This window comes from Rhinopithecus roxellana, chromosome 21 (assembly GCF_007565055.1).
Source record: "Rhinopithecus roxellana isolate Shanxi Qingling chromosome 21, ASM756505v1, whole genome shotgun sequence".
Taxonomy (NCBI): Eukaryota; Metazoa; Chordata; class Mammalia; order Primates; family Cercopithecidae; genus Rhinopithecus; species Rhinopithecus roxellana.
In genome coordinates this window covers 49,025,786-49,043,484 of record NC_044569.1, presented here as the reverse complement: position 1 = coordinate 49,043,484, position 17,699 = coordinate 49,025,786, and the positions used below count along the sequence as shown (strand labels likewise).

Genomic DNA, 17,699 nt, shown 5'->3' with positions numbered 1-17,699 from the left:
GATTGGGATAGCATTGAATCTATAAATCAACTTGGGCAGTATGGCCATTTTCACGATATTGATTCTTCCTATCCATGAGCATGGTATGTTCTTCCATTTGTTTGTGTCCTCTTTGATTTCACTGAGCAGTGGTTTGTAGTTCTCCTTGAAGAGGTCCTTTACATCCCTTGTAAGTTGGATTCCTAGGTATTTTATTCTCTTCGAAGTAATTGTGAATGGAAGTTCATTCATGATTTGGCTGTCTGTCTGTTACTGGTGTATAAGAATGCTTGTGATTTTTGCACATTAATTTTGTATCCTGAGACTTTGCTGAAGTTTCTTATCAGCTCAAGGAGATTTTGGGCTGAGACAATGGGATTTTCTAAATATAGTCATGTCATCTGCAAACAGGGACAATTTGACTTCTTCTTTTCCTAACTAAATACCCTTTATTTCTTTCTCTTGCCTGATTGCCCTAGCCAGAACTTCCAACACTCTGTTGAATAGGAGTGGTGAGAGAGGGCATCCCTGTCTTGTGCCATTTTTCAAAGGGAATTTTTCCAGTTTTTGCCCATTCAGTAAGATATTGGCTGTGGGTTTGTCATAAATAGCTCTTATTATTTTGAGATATGTTCCATCAATACCGAATTTATTGAGAGTTTTTAGCATGAAGGGCTGTTGAATTTTGTCAAAGGCCTTTTCTGCATCTATTGAGATAATCATGTGGTTTTTGTCTTTGGTTCTGTTTATATGCTGGATTACGCTTATTGCTTTGCGTATGTTGAACCAGCCTTGCATCCCAGGGATGAAGCCCACTTGATCATGGTGGATAAGCTTTTTGATGTGCTGCTGGATGCGGTTTGCCAGTATTTTATTGAGGATTTTTGCATCGATGTTCATCAGGGATATTGGTCTAAAATTCTCTTTTTTTGTTGTGTCTCTGCCAGGCTTTGGTATCAGGATGATGTTGGTCTCATAAAATGAGTTAGGGAGGATTCCCTCTTTTTCTACTGATTGGAATAGTTTCAGAAGGAGCGGTACCAGCTGCTCCTTGTACCTCTGGTAGAATTCAGCTGTGAATCCATCTGGTCCTGGACTTTTTTTGGTTGTTAGGCTATTAATTATTGCCTCAATTTCAGAGCCTGCTATTGGTCTATTCAGGGATTCAGCTTCTTCCTGGTTTAGTCTTGGGAGAGTGTAAGTGTCCAGGAAATTATCCATTTCTTCTAGATTTTGTAGTTTATTTGCGTAGAGGTGTTTATAGTATTCTCTGATGGTAGTTTGTATTTCTGTGGGGTCGGTGGTGAGATCCCCTTTATCATTTTTTATTGCATCTATTTGATCCTTCTCTCTTTTCTTCTTTATTAGTCTTGCTAGCAGTCTATCAATTTTGTTGATCTTTTCAAAAAACCAACTCCTGGATTCATTGATTTTTTGGAGGGATTTTGTGTCTCTATCTCCTTCAGTTCTGCTCTGATCTTAGTTATTTCTTGCCTTCTGCTAGCTTTTGAATGTGTTTGCTCTTGCTTCTCTAGTTCTTTTAATTGTGACGTTAGAGTGTCAATTTTAGATCTTTCCAGCTTTCTCTTGTGGGCATTTAGTGCTATAAATTTCCCTCTACACACTGCTTTAAATGTGTCCCAGAGATTCTGGCATGTTGTATCTTTGTTCTCATTGGTTTCAAAGAACATCTTTACTTCTGCCTTCATTTCATTATGTACCCAGTAGTCATTCAGGAGCAGGTTATTCAGTTTCCATGTAGTTGAGCGGTTTTGATTGAGTTTCTTAGTCCTGAGTTCTAGTTTGATTGCACTGTGGTCTGAGAGACAGTTTGTTATAATTTCTGTTCTTGTACATTTGCTGAGGAGTGCTTTACTTCCAATTATGTGGTCAATTTTGGAATAAGTGTGATGTGCTGCTGAGAAGAATGTATGTTCTGTTGATTTGGGGTGGAGAGTTCTATAGATGTCTATTAGTTCTGCTTGCTGCAGAGATGAGTTCAATTCCTGGATATCCTTGTTAACTTTCTGTCTCGTTGATCTGTCTAATGTTGACAGTGGGGTGTTGAAGTCTCCCATTATTATTGTATGGGAGTCTAAGTCTCTTTGTAAGACTCTAAGGACTTGCTTTATGAATCTGGGTGCTCCTGTATTGGGTGCATATATATTTAGGATAGTTAGCTCTTCCTGTTGAATTGATCCCTTTACCATTATGTAATGGCCTTCTTTGTCTCTTTTGATCTTTGATGGTTTGAAGTCTGTTTTATCAGAGACTAGTATTGCAACCCCTGCTTTTTTTTGTTCTGCGTTTGCTTGGTAGATCTTCCTCCATCCCTTTATTTTGAGCCTATGTATGTCTCTGCATGTGAGATGGGTCTCCTGAATACAGCAAACTGATGGGTCTTGAATCTTTATCCAGTTTGCCAGTCTGTGTATTTTAATTGGACCATTTAGTCCATTTACATTTAAGGTTAATATTGTTATGTGTGAACTTGATCCTGCCATTATGATATTAACTGGTTATTTTGCTCGTTAGTTGATGCAGTTTCTTCCTAGCCTTGATGGATTTTACATTTTGGCATGGTTTTGCAATGGCTGGTACTGGTTTTTCCTTTCCATGTTTAGTGCTTCCTTCAGGGTCTCTTGTAAGGCAGGCCTGGTGGTGATAAAATCTCTAAGCATTTGCTTATTTGTAAAGGCTTTTATTTCTCCTTCACTTATGAAACTTAGTTTGGCTGGACATGAAATTCTGGGTTGAAAATTCTTTTCTTTAAGAATGTTGAATATTGGCCCCTACTCTCTTCTGGCTTGGAGAGTTTCTGCTGAGAGATCTGCTGTTAGTCTGATGGGCTTCCCTTTGTAGGTAACCCGACCTTTCTCTCTGGCTGCCCTTAACATTTTTTCCTTCATTTCAACTTTGGTGAGTCTGACAATTATGTGTCTTGGAGTTGCTCTTCTCGAGGAGTATCTTTGTGACATTCTCTGTATTTCCTGAATTTGAATGTTGGCCTGCCTTACTAGGTTGGGGAAGTTCTCCTGGATGATATCCTGCAGAGTGTTTTCTAACTTGGTTCCATTTTCCCCCTCACTTTCAGATGTAGATTTGGTCTTTTTACATAATCCCATACTTCTTGCAGGCTTTGTTCATTTCTTTTTCTTCTTTTTTCTTTAGGTTTCTCTTCTCGCTTCATTTCACTCATTTGATCCTCAATCGCTGATACTCTTTCTTCCAGTTGATCGAGTCGGTTACTGAAGCTTGTGCATTTGTCACATATTTCTCGTGTCATGGTTTTCATCTCTGTCAATTCATTTATGGCCTTCTCTGCATTAATTATTCTAGTTATCAATTCTTCCACTCTTTTTTCAAGATTTTTAGTTTCTTTGCGCTGGGTACGTAATTCCTCCTTTAGCTCTGAGAAGTTTGATGGACTGAAGCCATCTTCTCTCATCTCGTCAAAGTCATTCTCCTTCTAGCTTTGATCCATTGCTGGTGATGAGCTGCGTTCCTTTGGAGGGGGAGATGTGCTCTTATTTTTTGAATTTCCAGCTTTTCTGCCCTGCTTTTTCCCCATCTTTGTGGTTTTATCTGCCTCTGGTCTTTGATGATGGTGACATACTGATGGGGTTTTGGTGTGGATGTCCTTCCTGTTTGTTAGTTTTCCTTCTAACAGTCAGGACCCTCAGCTGTAGGTCTGTTGGAGATTGCTTGAGGCCCACTCTAGACCCTGTTTGCCTAGGTGTCAGCAGCAGAGGTTGCAGAAGATAGAATATTGCTGAACAGAGAGTGTATCTGTCTGATTCTTGCTTTGGAAGCTTCCTCTCAGGGGTGTACTCCACTGTGTGAGGTGTGGGGTGTCAGACTGCCCCTAGTGGGGGATGTCTCCCAGTTAGGCTACTCAGGGGTCAGGGACCCACTTGAGCAGGCAGTCTGTCCGTTCTCAGATCTCAACCTCCGTGTTGGGAGATCCACTGCTCTCTTCAAAGCTGTCAGACAGAGTCGTTTGCATCTGCAGAGGTTTCTGCTGCTTTTTGTTGTTGTTCTTTGTTTGTTGTTGTTGTTTAGCTGTGCCCTGTCCCCAGAAGTGGAGTCTACAGAGACAGGCAGGCCTCCTTGAGCTGCTGTGGGCTCCACCCAGTTCGAGCTTCCCAGTGGCTTTGTTTACCTACTTAAGCCTCAGCAATAGTGGGCACCCCTTCCCCAGCCTCACTGCTGCCTTGCTGTTAGATCGCAGACTGCTGTGCTAGCAATGAGGGAGGCTCCATGGGCATGGGACCCTCCCGGCCAGGTATGGGATATAATCTCCTGGTGTGCCCGTTTGCTAAGACCCTTGGTAAAGTGCAGTTTTGGGGTGGGAGTTACCCGATTTTCCAGGTGTTTTGTGTCTCAGTTCCCCTGGCTAGGAAAAGGGATTCCTTTCCCCCTTGCGCTTCCCAGGTGAGGCGATGCCTCGCCCTGCTTCAGCTCTCACTGGTCAGGCTGCGGCAGCTGACCAGCACTGATTGTCCGGCACTCCCTAGTGAGATGAACCCAGTACCTCAGTTGAAAATGCAGAAATCACCTGTCTTCTGTGTCGCTCGTGCTGGGAGCTGGAGATTGGAGCTGTTCCTATTCGGCCATCTTCGTATATGCCTATTGGTCTGTTCATATTCTCTTTTTTTTATTTTTATTTTGAGGCAGAGTCTCACTGTGTCACCCAGGCTGGAGGGCAAAGGTGTCATCTCACCTCACTGCAACCTTCGCCTCCCAAGTTCAAGCGATTCTCCTGCCTCAGCCTCCCAAATAATGGATTACAGGCGTGTGCCAACATGCCAGACTAATTTTTGCATTTTTTTAAGTAGAAGTGGGGTTTCACCATGTTGGCCAGGCTGGTCTCAAACTCCTGAACTCAAGTGATCTGCTGCCTCAGCCTCCCAAAGTGCTGGGATTACAGGTGTGAGCCACTGTACTCGGCCTGCTGCAAATATTCTTGTACATGTCTTTTAGTGAATATATGTGTGCATTTCTGATGCAGGTATGATTCTCTTTAGCTTTGGTAGATACTGCCAAAAAGTTTACCAGTTTATACCCCCAGCATCATCACACGAGAGTTCCTGTTGCACCACGCCCTCACTCCCATTCAGCACTAAGTGGCATACCTTCAAATGAACACTAGCATCTTTTAAATTCTGCTCCACTAATAAACAACTATGAAAATGAATGATCTCCAAAAATGTCTGTGATGTATCATTAAGTGACATAAGCAGGGCGCAGGCCAATATGTAGAATGTGACTCCACTGGTGAGAATTGTATATGTGCATATGTAGAGGCAGAGGCCAATTCAGAAAGGGGACATATCAAAGTCTCCAGCATACTCACCTCTGGGGAATGAAGTTGGAGGGCATAATTTAAATGATGAGGTTAGGGCTAATTTTTACTTTTGATACCATTTTTCAATATTTTTAAAATTCAAGAAAAATATCTGTATAAGTAAAATAAAATCTTCCACGCTCCACGCCCCATTACCATCACTCACCATTCCATTACCTAAGGCTGGCAGCTAGACTCTGTGTTGTTATTTCCCAGCATGCGCTCCTGCTCTGGAATTACCCCGGGCAGGGCCTCTGGGCAAGTCTCCTGGGCACTGTAATTTCCCTGGGTGCAGTGTGTCATTAGATTTGGTGCTGATGACACAACGCCCATACAGAGTGAATATCACACCCCCAGATTGGACAGGACAGAGGCCAAGGAGCAAGCTCTTCCTGCAGAGAGACCCCCAGAGTCTCAAACTGCCTCAGTGGGATCAGCCCTTAGTGTGTTTCTGTCTCGACCTTGAGGAACAGACGCTGGGAAAACTACTCTTTCAAGGCTGCTGCTGTCTCTAGCCTCCCCTGGGGACCCAGGGCTCAGAGCAAGGGCTGTGGAGTTAGACAGACCTAGGCTTCGGTTCCACTGTGCTCTCATAGTGAGTCTCTTGCTGGGCCTGCAAGTCTTCACCTGTAAAATGAGCTAATGAGAGCACTTACCCTAAAGACAACAGAACGTAGGCCAGGCATGGTGGCTTACGCCTGTCATCTCAGCTACTTGGGAGCCTGAGGTACGAGAATTGCTTGAGTCTGGGAGGCGGAGGTTGCAGTGAGTCGAGATCATGCCACTGCACTCCAGCCTGGGCGACAAGAGTGAAACTCCATCGCCAAAAAAAAAAAAAAAAAAAATGTACCTTACAGAGAGTGCCTGGCAGGTTTTTGTTATTATTATTGTGGTCGTAGTTGTCACTATCACCACTACCCCAAGAAGTAAAGTTTTGCATTCACCTTTTGGGAGAAAACAGTATAACAACATGTTTTTTATTTTCACAAGTGTTATAAAGTAATACATACCCACTTTTCTTTTCTTTATTTTTTTTTTGGAGATGGAGTCTCACTCTGTCACCTAAGCTGGAGTGCAGTGGTATAATCTTGGCTCACTGCAGCTTCTGCCTCCCGGGTTCAAGCAATTCTCCTGCCTCAGCTTCCCGAATAGTTGGGACTACAGGTGCCTGCTGCCACACCTGGCTAATTGTTAATAGAGACGGAGTTTCACCGTGTTGCCTAGGCTGGTTGCGAACTCCTGAGCTCAGGCAATCCGCCCGCCTCAGCCTCCCAAAGTGCTAGGATCACAGGCATGAGCCACCGCGCCTGGCCCCATACCCACTTTTCTTGGAGAAAAGGGAATGTGGCCAGGCGCGGTGGCTCATTCTTATAATCCCAGCAAGACAGGAGGATCACTAGAGACCAACAGTTGGAAACCAGCCTGGGCAACATAGCGAATCTCCGTCTCAACAAAAAAAATAAAAAATTAGCCAAGCAGGGTGGCACTCACCTGTAGTTCCAGCTATTTGGGGGGCTGAGGGCAGGAGGATCATTTGAGCCCAGGAGTTCAAGGCTATGATCATGCCACTGCACTATAGCCTGAGCAACAGAGACCCTGTCTCTAAAAAAAATAAAAAAGAAAAAAAAGGAATTCACCTGGAAATTAAATTCATATATTTTAGTTGAAAAGTTAAATAGTCATTCAACATTGATCCAACCAATATCAGTTGAGTGCCTTCTATCCCTTCTATGTGCTGGGCATTGTTCTAGATTCTGGGGTAATGGCAGTGACCAGAGCTAAGTCCCTGCTATCACAGAACTCACACTCTGCTAGGCGCCTCTGACAACAGTCAAGCCAACAGATGTATAATAAAATATCAAACATAGGCCAGGTGCAGTGGCTCACGCCTGTAATCCCAGCACTTTGGGAGGCCAAGGCAGGCGGATCACGAGGTCAAGAGATCAAGACCAGCCTGGCCAACCTGGTGAAACCCTGTGTCTACTAAAAATACAAAATTAGCCAGGCATGGTGGTGTATGCCTGTAGTCCCAGCTACTTGGGAGGCTGAGGCAGAAGAATCACTTGAACCTGGGAGGCAGAGGTTGTGGTGAGCTGAGATCATGCCATTGCACTCCAGCCTGGGCAACAAGAGCAAAACTCTGTCTTAAAAAAAAAAAAAAAGGCAAACGTGTATACAGTACAGTAAGTATAGTGTCAACCACCAATATGAAGAAAATTCAAGCAGGATAGGCGAGAGTAGCTGGAGTGTTCAGTGGAGCTGGAGCTCTGCTCTGAGCCTCTCTCTCTTTGCCCAGAGGGTACTGGTTTTGGCCAGGTTGAAGTGGCCCCTGGCCTGGCTGGAGCTGTATCCTGAGGAGATGAGGTTGAAGAGAAGGTGAAGAGCTGCTTCAAAGACGATGTAGCTGAGGAGCAGGCAAAGGCAGGGTTTCATCAGAGAGGAGCCCTGGACCAGGTGGGAGACTGTGCCCTTGGAGGACACCCAGTGGCAGTCCCTCATGGGGCACCACTGGAGAGGCACTTCATGCCAATTACAGCAGATATTTACTCATCACCTACTATGAGCCCAGTGCTGGGCTTTGTACTATGAAAGGATTCAAGTAAGCAAGAGGGCTGGGCTGGTGCCTGACCTCAAGGAGCTTCCAGATGCTGGAGATACAAGACCCAGCTCCATAAAGGAAAGAAGCAAGCCAGATTCTGCAAGGGACTGAGTGTGGGGCACAGGTCACATAATCATCTGGATAGGCAAACCTCCAAATCTCAGCCACAAAGAAAAAGTTCCACATTCAAACAAAGCCTGCAGCAGACCCAGGGGCTCTCTGGAGCAGCAATTCAGGATCCAAGCGGTTTCCATCTCTGTCTCCATCATCCTAAAACATACCTTCCAGGTCCCTGTGGCAGAGGGAGAGAGAGAGCTGGGTGACCCTGCACCAGTTTCTCAGTGCTTTAGCTTGGAAGTGATGCATGGCACTTCTCATAGCCCATTGGCCAGAACTGGTCACACGGTCCCAAACAAACTGCAAGGGAGGCTGGGAAATGAGGGAAGTGCATAAGTATTCCCTGGGAATAAAATGTCTCGACCCCAGGTCACTCATTATTGCTGGGATCTGGGCAGGCTGAGTGCAAGACCTGGAGTTTGAAATGGGCATGGGACAGAGCGGTGAGCACCAGGCTTTGGATAAAAGAGCCCTGGGTTAGGCTTAAGGAAAACTGCTTGGCCACCTCTTGGCTGGGTGACTTGTGTAAATCGCTCATCTCTTTTAGCCTCAGTTTCTTCTAAAATGGGGGTAGTCAGAGCTCCCATCCAGAATCATTAGAGGAACGTGTATGAAAGGGCTGTCTGCACTGCAGAGAATGGATTCAATATAGTTGTCTGTGACACATCTCTATTTTCTTTAAGGTTCAAAGCAGTCCTAATATACACACTTTATTTCTGTCCCCAGGGCTTCTGTGTCTCACTGATCTTACCCTTTTCCACCAAAGTGCCCACGGCAGAAGAGAAACTGCCACGACCTGGAGCCACCACTTAAAGCAACCACGTGTCCTTGAAGTGTCTTGATTTTTCGCAACAATTCAGGTCAAGTTTGCATTCTACTACGTAAGATATAAGGGCTTATGGTAGAAACAATTGTATTCCTTCTCCCCCTAAGCTTCCACTAAAATGGCAGCTCCAGGCTTAGCAAGAGCTTCCCCTGGCACCTGGTCACATGTCCGTGGCAGACTCTGCCTCTCAAATTCCCAGGAAGGAGAGCACAGATTCCCTAGGAAGAGGCTCCCAGCTCTCCCAGTACTCCGCGGCTCTCACGGCTGTTTAAATGGACCCTGCAGTGGACCAGCCCCAACCCAGGCAGCGTGCCTCTGCCCAGCCTCTCACCCCCAGCCCAGCTAGGAAATTGTCCCTGAATTAATCAAAGCACTTGCACTAGTCCCAACTCACCAGAGTCCTCCTCCAGCGGCCACTTTGTGTTGGGTAGATTAATTGCAGATGGGGGAGGGGAGGGAATCCATTTTTAGAAAATCATTACTTTCAGAAAGAGAGCGGGGTGCTTCTGGCTGGGGGAAAACTGCTGAGTTAGCAGCTCAGGCCTCCTGCTTGAGAGCCGCCAGGAAACCAGGGACTATGCAGGCTGCTCCTGGCTCCAAGGGTGGCAGCCTGGGCCCATGCACCCCTCCTCCTGAGGCACCCCAACCCTGCAGCCCTGGCTGCTGCTGGTCTTTGCTTCCTGCCCTGGCCTGGGCTCAGCGGTTGGATGACATTCTGAGCAGGAAGGAATCGCTTCAATATTGGCCACCCCTCTACTATCCATGGACTGGCTTTCCGACTGTCTTCCCTCACTTGCTGCAAAATCCAACACCCAAAGGGCACCACCGGCCTCTGACTGCAGCTGCGGGATGAAAGAAGGGTGGGGCCCCCTGATCACGGCTGGTTTCCTTGGATTGACTATCTAATAAAGTATCTGAAATTGCCCTTAGTGTAGGTCAACATGATCAGATATTAGCAGTCCCACGTGGTTCAACCTAATTAGCATATAGTCAGCTCTTCACATGAATTTTCTCCCCAATCCCTATTTTAGCCTCACGAAAGTATAATACACACTTTATGCTTTGGAAATTGAGGTTTGGAGAGGTTGTGACTTGCCCAAGTGAGTGCTCAAACCCACATCTGTCTGACCTCCAAACCCGTGACTGTGAACCACATCCTATTTCACATCAGGCTCCCACCCCACCTGCCCCCAGCACACCCTCAGGGACAGTCAGGAGTTGCTCATTGAGGGCACACCAGCTGAGCTGACACACAGGTCCTTTGCAGGCCCCTGAGTGCTGGGAGCTTAATAGACCCAGTGAGAAGTCGTTGCTTGCTGTAGGTTTGGGTGCAAATCCAGCTTCCATCACAGGCTGTGCATAGGTGGTCCTGGGCAAATCACTCACCCACTGGAGGGTCGGGCCCTTCCTGAATCGGGGAAGGCCTGCCCACATCCTCTGCGGCGTGGGGGCACAGGCAGCATGACTCTTGGTGTGCACTGACACGTACAAATGACAGGTGGTGTTTCTGTTGCTCAGCAGTCAGATCAGCTTGGTCCTTCCAAACCAGAACTTGTTTTAGAAAAAACATATACCCAACGCCTTGAGCCAGGCCTGCCCAGAGAGATTAGATAACACAGAAGTGATGAAATCTGATGCTATCACTTAACAGCTGGGAGACTGTGGGCAATTCTTTGAACCTACTTATCTGTAGAATGGGAGTGATGATCACGGTATTCACTCGCAGAGTGGCTGTGAGGATCATATGGGACAATCCCAGTGAAAAGTGCTTAGAACACTGCCTAGCAGAGTCAGGACATACTCAGCATTGCCTCTTGATGATGATGATGATGACCATTATTCCCGCCAAAGCTAAGCCCACAGATATGCCTCGTTCATGAGACAAGTCCTGTCTGAGCACCACACCAGGAATTGTCAGGGCAGTGGATCCTAACTGAGACTCCAGTTGGGACCCCAGGGTGCCAAGAGCTTATAGTTCAGCAGGAGAGAGAATCTGACACTATTGATCACTCTTCAGGACAAAAATTTTTTTTTTTTTGAGACAGAGTTTCACTCTTGTCGCCCAGGCTGGAGTGCAATTGTGCAATCTTAGCTCACCACAATCTCTGCCTCCCAGTTTCAAGTGATTCTCCTGCTTCAGCCTCCCAAGTAGCTGGGATTACAGGCGCCGGCCACCACACCGGGCTAATTTTGTATTTTTAGTAGACGCGGGGGTTTCACCGTGTTGGCCAGGATGGTCTCGAACTCCTGACCTCAGGTGATCTGCCCGCCTCAGCCTCCCAAAGTGCTGGGATTACAGATGTGAGCCACTGCGCCCAGACAGACAGAAATTTTTTAAAGGAAGGAGGCCTCTTGGAGGAAGTGTTGCCTGCATCACATCCCAAAGGATAAGGAGGATAGTAACTGAAGTGGCCGCAAAGCACTTGCTGCAGAAGCACATGAGCGTGGCAGGCCCGCAGCACGGTGCATCCCCCTGCATGTCTGGAACAAAAGGTTGCTGTGTGTGGAGGGCTGGGGGCTCAGGGGAGAGGTTGGCAGAGGTGGATGCTGAAGGGCTACTTTGACCAGAGGTAAGGGAGACCCAGGGAAAACTAACAGGCCCTGAACTAAGTCATGCTAGTGGGGGTGGAGAAAAGAGAAAGCTGAGAGAGACATTTGCATTTTATAATTATTGATTGAATGAAACAGGGTAGAGGGAATTTGTTTTTTTATTATGGGGGACAGGGGCAAGGATGGGGAATCCAGGTTTCTGGTTGGGACAACTGAGGCATCTACAGGTCCGAGGGAGACGGAACCACCAGAGTGATGCTGTCGTCCAGGGAGAGGGTATGACCTGGGCAGAGCCTGAGACCGAATTCTAGAAGACACCCTGAAATTTAAGGGGTGAACTGAAAGGAAGGAGTACCAAGAGGCAGGAAAACTTCCTTCCAATGGGGTAGCTTCTCCCCCTACTCTGCTAATCTCAATGCCATCTGAGCTGAAAGTCCCACCTCCTCTGCAAGCACCTGTGGCCCCAAGACCAGGCCTCCTCCTGGGTCCTCGCCTTTTCTTCTGCCTGCACTGTTGCTGATCATCTCATGTGTGGCGTCTTGTCCCCCAGCATCACTCACAGGCACCGTCCAGGTCCATGTTACCTCCGTGCCCGCTGCGGCACAGTTCTGGGCACATTGAAGGTGCTCAGGAGATGACTGTGGGTGACGGGCTTGCCGGCAAAAAGAGGGAAGTGTCAGAAACCAGCAAATGCCAGACTCCTCCTAAGCACACCTCTTTCCCCACCATCCAGAATCAGCCATGCAGCCAGAATCCACACACCTCCACCCCTGTTCCAGCCTCTCCTTCCTCCAGATGCCACAGCTTCTGCCTCCCAAATCCAGAGGACTTGCACAAGTGGCAGGGCCAGGAGGAAACGTGGCGGACCACCCTCCCACCTCCTCTCCATTTCAGGGAGTTGTGGGATTGGAGTCACACAGGATCCTATCAAATGAACATCTCAACAGGGTGTGGACCAAGCAGGAAGAACCACTCAGCCCGGAGTCCTGATCTCCCTAACCGCTTACTCTCTTACTGTGTGACCTTGAGCAAGTCATTTCACCTCTCAAAGCCTCCATTTTTGCACAGCGTCCTAATGAAGATGAAATCAGAATTCCCTCAAATGCCTAGACATTATGCCTGGCACCTAGTGAAGCATTCAATAGATGGTAGCTACTATTATTAAAGAGCTTCCCGGCATGCCAACACAACTTAGAGCAAGCTAAAATGACTTTGACAGCCCCCAGTGTGGCACCTTCCCTCCCCACCCCTCCTCTGCCACTATCACCCTGGAGTTAATTAGAACCCTCCTTGGGCGTTTTCTAGAGATGAGATTTTGCACTTATTCTGGGTTACAGAACTACAATGGAAACAAGTCTCAGTTCAATGATAAAAAGCAGAAAGTGACCAGGCACGGTGGCTCACACCTGTAATCCCAACACTTTGGGAGGCCAAGGCGGGTGGATCACCTAAGGTCAGGAGTTTGAGACCAGCCTGACCAACATGACGAAACCTCATCTCTACTAAAAATACAAAATATTAGCCAGGTATGGTGGCAGGCGCCTGTAATCCCAGCTACTCGGGAGGCTCAGGAAGCAGAATTGCCTGAACCCGGGAGGCAGAGGCTGCGTGAGCCAAGATCACTGCACTCCAGCCTGGGCAACATGGCAAGACTCCATCTCAACAACAACAACAAAAAGCAAAAGCTACTTTGAGAGGTAGTGGGCTCCCCATCACATGTAAACAAGTTGGCCTGGATGACTACTTGGCATTAACGCCCTGGAGCATAAATCAACAATCAACATGTATTAATATTTCTTGCTACACAATTGTATTGTCATTCCTTTTAATGAAATGGTGGCGCCAGTAGGCTGTAGCGCTTTGGGTCATTTTTTGGCAAAACAGAAAGTTAGCTGTCCTACATTGGCCTTCCAAAAAGCTTTCATGAAATTGTACAGGCTTATGATATCCAAAATCTTAACCCCCACTTCAAAAGGCCCCCCTTCCTGGATATAAGGTTCAAAAGCCCTTACACAGCCACCTGCATGGCCGTTAGTTTCGTACCCAATTTAGACCATCTCTTGTGCAAGATTTCCCGAATCTAAAACATGGCTCAGAAGCGAACCAAGGCAGGCTGATGCAAACACAGCACTGAAGAGGCATTTTGACTGCAAGTGCCACCAGGGCTGGGCTGGGGAAGGGGACTAGTGAACTGTCGCTTAAGTTCCAGCAGACAAGGGAGGATACTGCAGAGTAGAACTTGGACTCTGTGACCTCTGTGGCCCAGGACAGTATTTGGGAGGGAGCCAGGAAGTGGCCTAGTCCCTCTGAACACCACTGACATTCAACCCCCACCTTCATCACCCCTCCAGGGCCTCAGCCTCCAGGAAACTTTTCCTGGAATCCAGTCTGGCAGAGGTATCTTAGGCTCAGTATTTAACGCCAAGCGAAGAGTTGGCAAGAACCAGATGAACCCGGGTTCTTGGGGCTAAATTTCCCCATCCATCCATCCATCCCTAATCTGGTCTCCTTCCCATCACCCTAGATGTAATTCCTTGTCCTCAATTCTACAGGCTTTGAATTATCACCCACCGGGCTCCTGCAGGTTGTCTCCCATTACAAATTCAAGACACAAGGAGGGATGTCTGGGTAGCTGCAGGTCTTTCCAGCACTCTTGAAGACCAGGGTTGTTCTAGATGTCTCTGTTTTGTGGCCCATGTCTCCCCTCCTCCAAGCACTGGGCTGGGAAGACGCCAACTCAACTGAATTTTGATGAATGCTCCTCCCCACTCCCTCCAAGCAGCAGAAGAACAAGGAGTTGGAGGACAACATGAAATCAAGTGTACATTTTAAAAATCGTTTAATGGAACATAAACTCCTTTAGAAAAACATTCAGCTAGGTGATAACACCCATAGAAAAAAACACCAATTTTGTGTTTATCTTTTTTAATTTGGCATTTGTTATTTGCATTTATATTAAAGCAAAGTGCATCTTTTCTTTATTTTTCTTGTTTATACACATTGCACAATACATAAATAATGATGCTTATAAAACGTCTTTATATTTACAAGTAATAATATATTTATATATAACATAAAATACATTTTTTTCTTTAATAAATCTCAGGGTTTTTTTTCAGGAGTCCTTTCTCAAAGCACTACAATGCTAAATTTCCAATGAGAATGCTTCTCTTGTTCATTTAAACCTTTGTAGTTAGAAAAATAGCTTATGTTAAAGTCTAAACATGCTCATTGAGCTAAGAACAGTGTCAAAGTATCATACGAGTGTATGAGTTGTAGAAGAAATGAAAGAAGAGTTAGGTGTCAGCCTAGGATGGTACCTTGGGTTATGACGGACCAAATCCTTCTTGGAGGGAAGGGGACTGCTAAGCATGTCCTCCCAGGGACGTCCCCGCTTGCTGGCCCAATAGCAGAGCTCAACACACAGGCTGGGAGCAGGGAGTGCTGAGCTGGTTTTCTAAGTCCGGGAAAAACCTGATGTCACCAGGGCAGGCAGGGGAGAGGCTGAGGGGAGAGGGCATTGGGTGAGCAATACTGTGAGGGGGCTGCCCCGGCAGCCCTTAGGAAGCCCATTTCAGGGAGATCCAGGAGCAGATGGCCAAAAAAGAAAGACCTACAATGGCAGGGGCTGACGGGAGGGGAATAAGACAGGGATGAAAACAATTGGTTCTGGTTCAGCCACTAGCAGGCTCGCTGCTCAGAAGCCTGTGGACAGGCCGTGTCCTTGATGAGGAAGAGGAGGGGCAGGGGCTTTCCTAGGCTGGGGACAGAGCCGTGCTCCTGGCAGCTGCTGGGACCCCTGCCGCCAGCTTGCCCAGGTACTGCCTCTGCCCCACTGAGCATGTCCAAGGAGCACGAGAGACACGGCTTGGGACTGCAAACCTCTCTGCTGGGGACATTCGTAAGAGACACAAAACAAAGCACGTCGTCTCCCCATTTGCCGCTCCTGCACACGCGTGCATACACTCGTAGCCTCACACACACACACACACACACACACACACACTCCTGACAAGTGAAATGATGACTGTCCCCCTTCATACGCTGCGTTTGGTGGTGCTTGGATTTCTGCTTCCCCTCTTCCTATCAAGGTGTCCTGCCGATCATACCCACCCCCTCTTCCAAAAAAACCCCAACAATTCTTTTCATAAGCTATTTCTCAAAGAGCGAAACAAAACAGAACACAAACGAGGACGAGAAGAAGAAAACCAACCAACCAACCAACCAACAAACAAAAAACGACCAAAGAGTTTGCATGAAAAGCAAGCACTCAGGAGGAAAATATTAGCAGCAAAGTAGTTTGAAGTGTGGCCTGCTCAGCTCACGCTCTGTCCCCTCCACACGCGGCTACCGGCTGTTGAAGATGACCTCTAGCCAGCACGGGCAGCTGCTGATGAACTGGCGGGTGTAGCACTGGCCCCAGCCCTTCACAAAGCTGATCTGCACGGTAAAGCCCGTCCACGGCTGCTGCATAAACTCGTGGTCATTGGGCCGCTGCAGGCTGTACGCCTTCTCGTAGTCGAAAGCCTTGATGGAGAAACCGGGGAACACCTTGTGTACCAACAGCGTCCTGGAGTCCGGGTTGTCCAGTGTGGCGGACTTGATGAAGATGGGGTAACTGCTGCGGTTGTACACCCACACGCCATCCACCTCCCGCGTCAGCTGGATGCCGCAGCCGATTTTGCTCCGCACCTTCTGCACCAGCTGACTCTTGTTGTCCGAATTGAGCTGTCCGAGGCAAAAGCCATTCCCCTGAGGTAGATCATAGAAGATATCCAGAGAGGGCTCCTGGACACAGTAGAGCCTCCCCACTCTCGTCTTCTCCTCCCAGTATGCCACCACGCACCAGTGTGACCGATCCCCAGGCTCCAGAAGAAGTTGGGAATCTAGAAAACACAATGGCAGAGAGGGTTGGTGGGGACAGGCATTGATGACTACTAGAATGAAGACACCCCCCACCCCGGTCACCAGCTCATCTCTCAGGACGAGACAGAAAGAAGGAGGCGGTGAGGATAGTCCTGGACTTGCCCAGGCTCTTACAGTCCTTTGACCAGGACCCTGCCTTTCTTTAAGCATAGGAGGTGCTGGGGGCTGCTTCTCTCCAGGCCCCTGCCCGTCAGGAGTCCAGTACACCAGCACCTGTGTCCACCTGGCCAACAAAGCCTCTTCTCTGCAGAGCACAGATGTAAAGGCACCCTTAGTAACTTGGGTGGTCCAGTTTTAGGGCCGCAAAAAGCCTCAGCAACATACTGGAGTTACAGATCTTTCAACTGGATGGAACCCTGAAGGCCAGCTCCTCCAGCCCCTTGTCATCCTGATGAGAAAACCAGGACCCAGACAGCCTGCTGCTGGAGTACCAAGGGATGACACAGCCAGAGCTAGAATCCAGGTGTCTAGACTCTGGGGCCACCTATGCGACGGTCTCTGGGTGCCTGTCACCCAGCTCTCAAATCTGTACCGTGGTCATGAGGGACCTCTTTATCTGGTAAAAATAAAAATAAGAGTGGCTTGGGACAAAAACATCTATATTCCTAATAGAAAAACAAGTCTCAGTGTGTCAGCAGCAGCCCTGTACACAAAGGGTGAATTCATGTCAAAATGCCAAATCACAACGTGCAGACCGGTATTAACCCGGGCTACCTTAACAGAGCTTCCTCCAGCCAAGACAGAAGATTGTGTCTCAAATAGATGTGTTCCCCTTCTCCCCTTCTCCCCTTCTCCCCTTCTCTGCCGGCACCCCCGTCGCCACGGGTGCCCCCTCTCTCCCCTCCTTCCACAGAAGCATCCAGAGCCTGCAGGGCGCCCTGCTCCGCCCTCATCCCTCCCCTGCAGGCCCCGCCCCGCTTCCCTACACAGGGCTCTTCCCACAGGCAGCCAGGGGGCCGGGGTGATTCTGGTAAGGTAATTTTCCTCAACAGGCGCTTGGAGGACTTTAAAAGGGGGGTCACACGGACGGAAAGGGAGCCCCGGCGGCGGGCATTCTGACTCCTCCTTAAGCAGGAGCCAGCGGGCAGGCCTCAGACTTGGGACCACAAATCTCCCCAGCCCAGCCAGACTGCAGGAACGCTGTGGTTTGTGGCAGCAGGGTGGAGACCGGAAGTCTTGTATTTGTTAACAAAAATGGGGACAGCAGAGGGGGGGAAAGCAGAGGGGAAGGGCCCCATGTCGGTCAAGCCCTTGCCCTCTCCCTGCAGCCCCAGCTCCTCCCTCTCGGGAGCCTGGGGGGCACAAAGCAGGGGTTGAGTGTGAGATGCGTTTTGGTGTGGCCTTTGTGTTCTGGA

The 17,699-nt window shown here is 48.1% G+C and overlaps 2 protein-coding genes across 5 annotated transcripts in view; one reads left to right on the top strand and one right to left on the bottom strand.

Moving 5' to 3' along the window:
• The window catches only part of CTIF (cap binding complex dependent translation initiation factor), a 394,322-nt gene extending 384,567 nt beyond the window's left edge, over positions 1-9,755 (top strand). The window contains exon 12 of the mRNA XM_030925884.1: positions 8,769-9,755. Coding sequence (XP_030781744.1) covers positions 8,769-8,855 — 87 coding nt within the window. The 3' untranslated portion in view covers positions 8,856-9,755. The remainder of the gene's footprint in view (positions 1-8,768) is intronic.
• A 4,478-nt stretch (positions 9,756-14,233) lies between these two features.
• SMAD7 (SMAD family member 7) overlaps positions 14,234-17,699 on the bottom strand; it is a 30,979-nt gene continuing 27,513 nt past the window's right edge. For all 4 annotated transcript variants that reach the window (XM_030925886.1, XM_030925885.1, XM_030925887.1 and 1 more), the window contains exon 4: positions 14,234-16,304. In XM_030925886.1, coding sequence (XP_030781746.1) covers positions 15,766-16,304 — 539 coding nt within the window. In that variant the 3' untranslated portion in view covers positions 14,234-15,765. The remainder of the gene's footprint in view (positions 16,305-17,699) is intronic.